General features: G+C 37.4%; 1 protein-coding gene across 2 annotated transcripts in view; it reads right to left on the bottom strand.

The window, feature by feature from the left end:
* The window catches only part of LOC110447113 (glycine receptor subunit alpha-3-like), a 48751-nt gene that overhangs the window by 20338 nt on the left and 15586 nt on the right, over nucleotides 1-12827 (bottom strand). Inside the window, exon 1 of one of the 2 annotated variants that reach the window (XM_021492565.1) lies at nucleotides 8217-8353. The exons of the other annotated variant lie outside the window; for it this stretch is intronic. Coding sequence (XP_021348240.1) covers nucleotides 8217-8314 — 98 coding nt within the window. The 5' untranslated portion in view covers nucleotides 8315-8353. Of the gene's footprint in view, nucleotides 1-8216; nucleotides 8354-12827 lie in introns of those variants that run through there. 2 annotated transcript variants of the gene reach the window in all.

Here is a 12827-nt window from a genome sequence, read left to right as displayed (position 1 = left end):
CAGAAATATTTCAAGCATTGGAATGCAAACAAGGAATCTACAAGTCATTAAGTTTGCTTTTGTAGTTAAAGATAGAGAGCCAACGTATTGAATGCACTAACTTCACCTTCCAATGTTTCATGAATCAATGATCTATAATAAAGTGCAGTTATGCAATGATAAATGTAGATGAAAAAATGTTTTAAACGCAATTACCATCTGAAACATAACTATCTGTTGTTCACTATTCCGTCGAAAGATTTAATTACTTGATATTAACCCCCACAAATCAAACTAACAAAATGCATGCTTTTTAAGTCGGTACTTGCATAGCCTTTTCACAGGAGGAATTAATACGAGTAAGCGTTTGAAGTTTATTTTCACAACTTGTAACTTAAATTGCACTTATTGCTTTAAAAGATACAAGTATGTCTTTTTCAAGCTTTGAAATGTCAACATGCAGTTAAGTCATTTACTTGTGGAGGTGTCGTAGGGGTTACTAGTTTTATGAAATAAATATTTTGGCAGTTCCAGCAAAAACATATGATAACCCTTTGCATAGAAAATAAAATATTCTTTTACGTTTACAATGTTCCCTTGCTCATTGTCATATGTGAACAAAGCTGCTAAGTAATCTGTTTTTGAATGCAAGATACGCGTTTGAAATGCTGTTTGATTTGTTTTACTTAATAATTATTGTATTTCTAATATTGGTCAAATAAAACCAACAACGAAACATTTGAGAATCAAAAGCATTTGCCGATAAGCGCTTTGGTCACCACTGCTGGTCGTCCAAACCCTTTAAGAACACTGTTCATTACATACATCGCAGGATAACACTTAGAAAACTAGCAGCGCCTCCTCGCAGTAAGCCTTCTTAATACCGACCCCGTAAAAAGATATATTATTGTAAACGCAAGTGTACCTGAACAGCAATATTATTTTAATGTCCTGCAATCTTTTTTCATTGGTGTGTATACTTCATACGATAGTTTCAATGCTGCAGGGGTGAATATGGAAGAGTAAGAGTTTCGCTATATCATACAATAGGTAACGTCCTTATAATCGGATTAGTAGTAACACATTGCTCATCCTTGGCCTACAATATGCTGCACAGGTAAAGAGCTGAGGTAAGACAACGATTGGTTTTTATTGTAAAAGATGATCTTCAAACCGGAATCGCCATCCACGGTTAAGATCAGGTCGGTATATAACGGTTCTATCTAGTATCACTGATGTAAGACATTTTAATAATATGATTAAATGTCAAGATAAAAACAATTCTATTAAGAATTATCGGAACAAATTTGTTGAAGCAGGGGGCATGTTTATAAATGTATATTCACTTTACCGTGAAACTTTTTTCAGCATGAAAAGATCCCAACATAAGATGATAATATTTCAGCACATTACAAAGTAAATAATATTGAAGTATCAATTAATCTACTTCTGCATCGCAATTAAAGACCAAATATTGCTTAACAAATATTAAAATACCCCAGAAACGTTACCACCTACTATAATAATGTTAACAATTTTTAACAAATATCCCACAACCCTTACCGCTATAATAAAGCTTACAATACTTCACAAATATTGAAATATCCCATAACCCTTACCGCTATAATAAAACTATCAATGCTATGCAAATATTGGAATACCCCATAACCCTTACCGCTATGATAAAGGTATCAATGCTATGCAAATATTGGAATACCCCATAACCCTTACCGCTATGATAAAGGTATCAATGCTATGCAAATATTGGAATACCCCATAACCCTTACCGCTATAATAAAGATTGCAATGCTTTATAAATATTGGAATATCCCATAACCCTTACCGCTGTGATAAAGGTATCAATGCTTTACACATACCCCATAACCCTTACCGCTATAATATCCAATAACCCTTCACGGGTAAGTTATGTTTAAGAAATAATTAATCATACCCCACCGAAATAACACGTGTAGACCATTGTAGGAGTCAGCCAACAACAAGCCACTATCACTATGTTGACCTAGCTTAACCTATGCTTTCTCATATACATACCTAACACGTGGGAGCTTATTAGGAATCCTACATTATATACGTATGAAGCATCTAACGTCGGGACCACTTCAGAATTGTGGATTTCTTCTTCTAAGTGGACATTGAAAAGACCTAATGGGTCTACTGTCGCATTACACGACTTGGGACGTGTATGATTTATTATCTACACTTTTCAACCTTCCTTTCTGCGATGTCTCCCTTCACACCTTCGGCTGTTGCCAGGACTTAATTCTTGAACAAAACCAACAAACGTTACCTCTCATCACAACATCAGCTCAAAATTACGCCCGCTGAATCAAACCGACATCTTCTAAATTAATGCTATATTTCTCACCCTCCCAGTTCTATACCTCACGTCTGGAAGTAATTCTGCAATACTCTAGTAATCAATGTAAATGAGATATGAATGGTCCTCCAGCCGCGCAGGCTAGCAACACATCTTATACACCGAGCGAGACAAAATACGGCGAAATGCACGTGTCAATTTCAGGACCAAATCCTCTTGATTCTACAAAGCATTGCAAAAAATATCAAGTAAACGACGTTTCGAGTGAACGTTGTGACCAATATACATAACGGTATCAAAAGTAGCATGGACGTTTTTCTCGGGTAATACCCGGATAATCAAATAGATGTGCTGTCCACATACAATCCGAACGAAAACGATAAAATTAACCAAATAAAACTATGCTGAGTACGGCATGTTATACCAGAACACGTCGGTGTTCTTCAATTTTAATTTTAATTTAGCTGTGCATTATATTCATACGTTGAATGATAACACAAGGAAGCCATTTCACACCGATGATTGCTTGTGTTCCAACCAAGTACTACATGTACCAACCACATAAGTGTTTACATGGAACACTACGATACATTGGGTAATCAGACAGGATAACGATCTGTCCATTGGCGCTCTGCTCCTTTAGCACCTTGATGGTGTTACAATATACATTGTGTTAGGGTACAGACAAAGCTTTACCTCGAAGTGTGCAATACACCAATATATGCTATATAAACCAGACGGCATCATAAGATCAGCTGAACAACTACCAAGTCATACCACCAATTATTGAAACAAACTCAACAAGAAGGTGTTGGTTCCACATTACTGAAGACAGAAATCCATTTGTGTTGCACAAAAATGTTTGACCAGATGTGTAGCTTGTCTTCTGGATAAAAGACGGGAAATATACAATTTCTGCTGTATTTTCACAAAGAGGAGAAAACAGGAGAACTTTGAAAAGAATAAAACTTTGATAGTATTCTGTCACTTTTCAAATGTTTATTTCACCACGCAGACAGAAAATCAGAACCCAAATTCGCACCAAACAATGCATATATAGAGAATACATTAATCAAAACAAAGTAACAAACATGAACCGCCAGTTAACACCCCGACACCAGGTGTTCCGGAAGTGTTCCTGTTCCACGTATGGAACCAGTCATAATTTGTCTCTCATCAAAACTTAAGTGTGTAGGTCACCAACTGTCTAAGACATTCTGAACAAGTCATTCACCACTACAGATATGTTTTCTGTATGATGCCATGTAACTCGTTTATGGTTAACTGATTCCTTTTTCAAATATTAAAAGTGCAATCATATGTATGTGTGTGTGTTACGTTCCTCTTTTGTTACATCCTAATACTAGCATTTAGCTACAAAATGAAGCGTAAAACACTATCATTTCATTACAGTTCAACGTTTTGTAATGTGATCCTGTCATGTATGATGTGGAAATTGTAACACGAGTCATTAGTTATTATTCAATGGATCGGTTTAAACACGCACGTCTTCCAAATTCAATGAAGTGATGTAACGTTGAGAAGGTTTGGTTTGGTTTAACTTTGCTTAACGTCCTATCAACAGCTAAAGACGTGTCTCCGTGTGTTTAAGTGTATGTGTGCCTCTGTGTGTGTATGCAGGAGACAGAGAATGTTGGTGTGCTTCCCTCCTTGTGAAAGCGCGGATCTGATGCCGACTTTATGGTGCTATCTCACTGCAAAAACCATAACGAAGGCACCCAGCACAGCAGTCCACCGGGTCACATTATACTGACAACGGGTGAACTAGCTGTTGCCATTCCCCCAAATGCCGAACGCCCAGCAGGCAACAACAATCACAAGTTTTAAGGACTTTGGTGTGTCTCGGCCTGGGGACAGAACCCATTGCCTTCCTCACCTGGACGAACGTGAGGTGTTGCCAAGCAAGGCTCTATGGGAAAAAAAGGTAGTCAGAAGTAGAAAGAAAGATAAAGATCCAAAATATTGCAATGGGCGCAGCAGATTTATTGTGGTCGCTTATGTGTCCCAAAATGGAGGACACCAAAGCAAATCCCCAATGCTGCAGGGGGTTCCCAAATTAGTCGCCTCCTACGATACATGCAGTGGGTAACAGCAGGCGTATTCTTTTCCCGTTCCCCAACCTGCAGGGATAACGTTGAGAAGAACATCAAGGCCAGGGAACAGATAGCGAGTACTTCTTCAGCTGCAACATAACTGCTCACCCTTTTTTAGCCTCCGATAATTGTTTTGGCTGTCAAAATGTAAATAAATGCATACGATTGGTCCAAAACATCAATGTCACCACAAATACCTCCGGGAAAATGTATAGTAAAACAGGCAAAATAATGATGGTTATCTTCTGTATAGCTGGCGGTCTAGGGTGACGTAAACAACACATGATGTTTATAAGTTACATAACGACGATAATATATGTTTTACTGGAAACAGATGACACAGACATAACAGTAATTGCGTTAATTACTAGCTCTAGAATATGTACAGGTAGCGACAGGAATGATAGTCTTCAGATCTTACACCTACTAACAGATAGGCATGCTGAGAACTTATCTGATCCTACAATCTCTACCCAAAGTGACAAGAGCTCCAGACGTTCACCATATCGTACACTCCTTACAAATAGCGACACGAACACAAGCCGCTACAATCTCTTCAGGAAGAGACAGGAACGCTAGGCTCTCACTAGATTCTATCATCTCTTAAGATAGAGACAAACACACTTGATACTCACTAGACACTACACTCTTCACAATTAGTGACACAAATGTTAGTCAATAACCAAACCACAGATTTACCAGATTCCCTAATTGACGCGACACAAACTCTTCGCATACACTCAAAACATACAAGTAAGATGACATAAATTAAAATATTTTCCAGACCCTACATCTCTAAAATGCCTGTTAAGTAGAACGAAAACCTGTTATGCAATTTTTTAAGTCAACGAGAACCCAAATACTTAATAATTTAACAACTGCATTCAATAAATGTCATAATGATGTGCAAATTAACATTTGCTGAGGCTTCATGAATAACACTTCAAAATCCGATCAATATAACAGCAATACTTCACAAAAGCTTAATGGAAAAATGACCCTACTAATGTATATCTAAAGCCCCACAATAATGGAGTGCCGTATAGCCGATGTGCGTCAGAGAGTTTTTGTGAACAGGTAAACATTGGTAAAATCTAAACAAAGGTAAGTCATTGCATGATGGCTTGTTGTACAAGTCAATAGTAGCCAGACAGAATTGTATAGCTACTCTAAATACCTACTGGCATTTATCAAGCACGGGAATTTGGTAACGTAAAATGAACGTTTTATCTGAGACACATAAAGATGACACTGTTACGCCAAGACAGGTAAGATAACACTGCGACGCTGTGACAGATAAAGATAGTATTGATACATTGAGACAGACAAAAAAAGGTTCTGCTACGTACAGTGCAACAGATACAGATGGCATTGCTATGCGGAGCAACATAAATATTGCATTTCAATGAAGAAACATGTCAAAATAGCACTGCTACTCTGAGGCTGACGAAGATAGCACTGCAACTCTGAGGCTTATGAAGATGGCACTGATACACTGAGGCTGATGAAGATGGCACTGCTATTCTGAGATTGACGAAGATGGCACTGCTACTCTGAGGCTGATGAAGATGGCACTGCTGCTCTGAGGCTGATGAAGATGGCAATGCTGCTCTGAGGCTGGTGAAGATGGCACTGCTGCTCAAAGGCTGATGAAGATGGCACTACTGCTCTGAGACTGATGAAGATGACACTGCTGCTCTGAGGCTGATGAAGATGGCACTGCTATTCTAACATTGCCGAAGATAGCACTGCTACTCTGAGGCTGATGAAGATGGCACTGCTGCTCTGAGGCTGGTGAAGATAACACTGCTACTCTGAGGCTGATGAAGATGACACTACTGTTATGAGGCTGATGAAGATGGCACTGCTACTCTGAGGCTGATAAAGATGACACTGCTGCTCGGGGGCTGATGAAGATGGCACTGCTAATCTGAGGCTGATGAAGATGGAACTTCTACCCAGGGATAACAATAACTGTTACGATGTCACATAAAAGGAAGGCATTACTACAATGCAAAATGTACGCATAAAAAGTTGATGGTTGCATTTGCATAATTCAGAAGGAAAACGCGCTTATGTTTATCCGAAAAGTACGCTAATTAATTACAGCTAACGATAACGATGGCACCCAGGCAGCTCGCCTTTCAGTAAGAGGTGGTGAATTTCGTCGAGGAGTGAGGAAAAATAATCAAAACGATTCAGCTAAATGAAGAAAATCTTGTCTAAACCAGACACGATGGTTTTGTACATTCTGTTTACTCTAAACGCTTCTTCAGACACTTTGCTTCTCTAAATAAAAGTAAACAGTTTTACAGAAAACAATAGCTGTACGGTGGTACAGAATGAGTTTGGCAAAAACATCTCTCCACAGACAGACGGCCTGAGGGCATCAGGCTATAGCCGCACCATCTCTTACGTAGTTGAAATGAAAACGTTTTCATTTCGTGATTTTCCTTTTTTTAAAGTGATTCAATGCTTTAAAATCAATGTCGGGGTCCAGTTAGTGTTTACTGTATGAATTAATGATAATGTATGCTGATTTTTTTTTTATAAACTGTATCCATTCCATGAATATTGAAAATTAAACCAAAATCATTCAAACTTCTAAAATTTGAATATTTGCCTATGAATATCGCAAGCTGACGATGTAATTGATTGGTGTGGTGTGTATACCAGATAAAGTAGTAGCAATGAGGGTAGTTACAGAGCTACTGCTAAATGTCTTCAGAAACATCCATGAACATGTGGTAATTAATCATACCTGGCGATCAAAAGCTATTTACATTTAGATCTAGGCTTAATCCTAACATTGGTGATGAACAGATACTCAGAGTGGTGCAACTGAGTGATTTACTAAGGGAAGAAAAACACAGGTCTTCAACGTTGGTGATGAACAGCTATTCAGTGTGGTGCAACTGAGTGAACTACTAAGGGAAGGAGAACACAGGTCTTCAACCTTAGCTTCACGAAGTCACTTTAAACATAAAAATAACATGTAGTTTCTGCATGTCCTAGGTTGTACAGCTGTTTTCTATGACCCTGCCACCATCGGTTAGGAAGCTCTGCATGTCACACTAAAGCTAGCAGTGCCTTCATCAATCAGACCAGTTGTTTAAACATGTACACATAGACAAAAGTAAGCGGTAATTAGGTTAATGTTCTGCTAAATACTCCAGGGAGTTAGTTATTTCTAGAACCCCGTGAACCCTCATTACCCTCCTCCACTGCTTGTTCTTACCCCTTGGCTGTGGACCAATTGTACAACAGGATTAAACAAAGTAAACAAATGTGATCAGGTCACCACGAATAAGGATTTCAGTACACTGCTCTAATTATGTTTCATAATATCCATTCCGTGTACAATTTCTGAAGTGTCTGAGCCAATGATATATACTATATATATACAAAAGTATTAAAGGCTAACCTACTGGTGGTGTATATGAAGTATTTTTTGGTTATTTGGGCGTCATCTAACCGAGTGACAGGTAGCTCCAATACCAGACACATTCGTCAATAACTAGCAGTGTTTACCAAGCATTTTGTCATGATTAAGATACATATATGTAGCAGCCTTAGGCTTTCAAGCCTCGTTCTAAGATGAATACGTAAACCTTACTATAGTCTTAGATTAAAATAAATTGTAGCATTCTCTAAAAACAACAGTAATAGAAGAATACATAGGCCTGCGAAAAACTCCATGAAGCCATCATATATACTTAATGTCAGCAAATACAATGTACTTCCTTTCTACCTATATGGTACCTCTAGTTCTACTTGTACCATACCTTATTTGGGCCTCGTCATTCCGTGCTGCAGAGGTAAATAACAGTGGTAAAAGGTACACCACCACACTTACAGATGTCTTCAAACTACGAAACACCATACCGGACCACCAACGTTGTTTCAGTACAACATGATCCAACTACAGCTCACAGCCATCTTGCTCCCAGTGAGCCTAAGTGTGCCGACGAATTTAAATCTTCACATTAACCTTTATGCAAATGTTTATAAATATTTTACAATGCCAGATTATTTTCATACAATACAATGACAAATGTCATTGTGTGCCAGTTCTAACGTAACACGATAGCACATGTCCTTAGAGGCCTTTTTAATTTAAATATCTCACAAGGGATAATTGATAACTAGTACACGCTTAAACTTTACCGTTCTATATACAGTAAGAGTGGACGTGTGTGTCATCTGGTTCATTGTCAGACCTGATGGTTTCTGACACAGAGTGCTAATTATTCAACTGCAAACAAAAGATGTTTGACATTTGATTTCGATTGATCACAATGGATTTAAAAATAAAACGAAACAAAACTGAGAATTTATTGATCTGCATTGAACTGAATACAGCTGGACTATATTCAAAATGAAACATAAACAGAACTACAAAGGATTCTATACCAGTTAATCGGCATTCACAATTCTATAAATGCCTACTAAACACAATCCATGGCTTCAATGAAAGTATGAGTGGTTGAGTCGTAGGGATTGTTAAATGCCATTTTTACATTATCAAAGTAAACGGAAACTTGTTTATGGTCTTGAGTTGTAATCTTCGGTTCCTGGATGTACACGACACCTTTATGGTGTATGCATTAATAACTCAATATTCCTTCAAAACATTTATTTTATCGACAAAAATAATGGGTTTACAGTTGTATTATCTTGGGCTTTTTCACGTTATGTATAATCCATTAATCGGTACTGGGCGAGAATGATGGCTATCTGTGTGTGATAGAATGATGACAAAAATAGTAACGGCAACGTAAATAAGGTATAGTTATACAGATGGTTACACAACTGATCAGCGAAACGTGTGAAACAGTAAGTTTGGCCATAAAATACGCGTATATATCTCCTTGTATTGAATAAGTACCTACTGTAATGAAAATGCACCACTATATATGTCTTATTATATGGAGGGTTTTGTGATGGTTTTTTTATTATATACGTAATCATTTATCGTGGAATCGAATATACATGTATATATTTAACAACTATGACAGAGTGCTTCCAAGTTGTGAAAAGTATCGGTAATATGTGTCGACTTGGTTAAATACTAGCCGCTTTCTACCGACTCGGATAAGGGAGAATTGCTCATTTTCTCGTTCGGTAGAGCGTAAGACTATATATAGCTAGTAAACCAGAGGTCCCGGGTTCGACTCGAAGCGGAGGCATTGAATAAATAATTACCTCTGTTACATATGCCTTACGAGTAAAATCTGTAAAGAATTCAGCAAAAGATAAGAGAAAACCACAACTTTTTTCTGTTGAGTACACCTTTTTTTTTAAAGCAAGAAGACGGAATATGCTAATCACACGTAACGCTTGACAACAAGGCTGTGCTACCTTTATTTTTCTGATACTGTACGTGTGGTAGAATTTGTTTACAAAGTGGTTCCACGATATTTAATAGTTATTTACCATGATTATCTTACTCGAGTTTTTTCATTTTCTGATTGAAAAAAACGAAAAAGGTTGTAAGTGATTTTAGTGTATTTTTAGAAAAAAAATTCAAATGAAGTAACGAGCGTTAGATAAGCATAAAAAACTACACTCGCGATTATTGATTCGTATCACATTATATTACCTGCTAGGTAATCGCTGGTTGATCTTGATTGATGTAATATTTACATGTATGTTAATTAATACGACAGCCCCATATAACCATGTCTGCAGCTCTTCGTCCAAATGCTATTTAATAAAATTATATATTTTGAAACTGATTCATTTAAATCGATTCTAAGCATTCATTATGTCTCCTTATTATAGATTTACGCATCAATCATGTTACTTCATTGCCGAAATTTAAAGGTATCAGTCCTCAAATCACCGCTTTCCACAGAACATAATTGTAACCAAGAAATGAGCTTGGAGATTTTTAATTAACCGATATATTACTACTTATGCTTTACCAATATCTCTGCTGTTTAATTATGGCATATGGGTTGATAAGCAGTGCCAATTTTGATGGGAAAATTGTAGGTACGTAATCATCTGACGTCTCAGATTGCGCGAGTTCATAGGCGTAATGTTGGTATCCATTTGTTCAAGAGACGCCATGTAAACACATATGAGTGGTATTGTCTACCAACTAGGGCTGTACCGATACAATAGCATGACGATACTGTGGTCACGATACGATACGTATCACGATGAACTGGTCACGATACGATACGTTTCACGATAATGTGGTCACGATACGATACGTATCACGATAATGTGGTCACGATACGATACGTATCACGATACATAGTAATAAAAGAAGCAAAGAGAAAAGACATGGTGCAATTTTTTAATGGCAATCTTACAACTGGAAATAGACTTGGTCCAAAATGAGCATGACTGTTAAGGTTTCACACAATGCACGTCTTTCGATGTGCTTGTCGGGTTGGACGTTCACTCCCCATGTTGGAACCGATGAGAGTAGACTTAATTCAGAAACGACAAAATCCAGATAATATCGTTGGTGTATCGTAACCTCCCAAAAAGTATTGTGAATCGTTCCGCATTCAAAATATCGCAATATATCGTCGCACGATATATCGTTGCAGCCATATTATCAACATAATAAATCTGATATTTACACAATGCTTTACACGACAACACTTTTGGTATTAACCAATAAAAAGAGCCATTTTTATTCACTGCATTCACAGTTATTCTGGTACGGTCAAATCGGAGCACAGCCATTAAAAACGACAGGCAGACTTGTTGTTTACTATAACGTCATTATTATATGGCATCAAACATTATGCATTTGATTTGTCACCTTTTATGCCGTATGGTTTATGTACTTTAAAAAAGAATGTGTAGACAATTTAGTCGTATTTCCATTAAATACCATATATATTTCACTTAGCATGTACGGCGGATACCAATACTTAACTCAATCTTCGCAGTCATGAAGAATTGTGTTGTTAACAAAAAATATTGTCATTGTTATGCTCGAGAAATACAAATGTGCATATAGTATTCAACGGTAAAGCATTTAATATCTACTTTTCGTTAGTGATATAGTGCTAGAGAGTATTTCCTCTATATTGGTATGAAAGGTGTTCCTTTTCTGTGGTTACTAACTCTAGCATACATGAAATGTAGTTACTGTAGCATACAGGTAATAATATGGTTACTGAAGCATACATGATGTGTGCAGATACATGAAATGTGGTTACAGTGGTACAATGGTATACATGGTGTTCACTGTAAGCTGTTACTGAGGTTTCTATGGTTACTGAGGTTATTGATGTACATTATGTTTGTTTATTATGGTAAGTGTTGTATACATAATAGAAATTATCTGTTGTCACACTTGTATACCTCAGTCCACTATATGTGACTTCTATCCTTAACATGTTGTGCATGCAATATCACTCCACAAGTGTTAATGACAAGTATATAATTAATTAGGAGAATTGAAGTGTAAGCCAATCACCGGATAGTGCAGACAGTAGTAGCGTAATAGTGGTCGACTGTCGGCCATGATTCCACATCCTGCGCTAAGAAGGATGTATTACACTTTCTATAGATCAATCGTCTGCCCCTGGTCAACTCGATCTCCTCCCTCACCCGGAGATGACCAGGTCATCAGAACACTTCAATACATTTATTACTAAGTGCTCTCACTACATAACTTCGTTTTGCCTATGGTAAAGCCCTGTCCTGATGTTTCTTATACATGTTCAATAACTAGCCGTTTGAAGAGAGTCCAAAAACATTGCAGTAATTCAAATTAAACGTGGTTACCTGTGCGATAAAGAGACTGCAGTATCGGAGCTGATCGATGATGCTATACATATAGCTAAGGCTCTATGGAACAAAAGTCCCTTGGATTGGGTCCAGGGATACGGCGGCGTGCTATATCGGGCCTCTATAAATTGTACGTACAAAAAAAAAATTGTTGTACGTATAAGATGGAATGTTGTACGTACAATGTACAAGATAATAAGTTAAAGATAATTGTAAGTATCGTTTACGTACAAGATCAATTTAGTTTTACAGTAGCACTAATACGCCGCCGTACAGGGACGAAGACTCAGTTGTGTCGCGAACCGAGAACTGTAGTTTTTCTTATTTTGATCAATAGTTTCTTAACTGTATGCAAGAGGATGGAAAACAAATTACGGTACAGTTTTCCGGGAAACTTTCACTATAGTACAATTTTCGCCTTTTTCGCCCTCCGTAATGTTTTGATTTTATCAGTATATTTTGTATCATTTTATTCTATTTTCTCATCTTAATCTCTGCAAAATGTAGGTGAGTGTGTACGGAAGGTATACACTCAGCTAAGAACCCCACAACCATGGATCCACCAATGTGAAGAACACATATTAGGCACTAATAAAATGGAACAGCTCCCCAGTATTAACAGGAGCTTGACAACC

This window comes from Mizuhopecten yessoensis, unplaced genomic scaffold, assembly GCF_002113885.1.
Source record: "Mizuhopecten yessoensis strain PY_sf001 unplaced genomic scaffold, ASM211388v2 scaffold3229, whole genome shotgun sequence".
Classification (NCBI taxonomy): Eukaryota; Metazoa; Mollusca; class Bivalvia; order Pectinida; family Pectinidae; genus Mizuhopecten; species Mizuhopecten yessoensis.
Note: the sequence above shows the minus strand (reverse complement) of the source record. Positions and strands in the feature narration are given on the sequence as shown.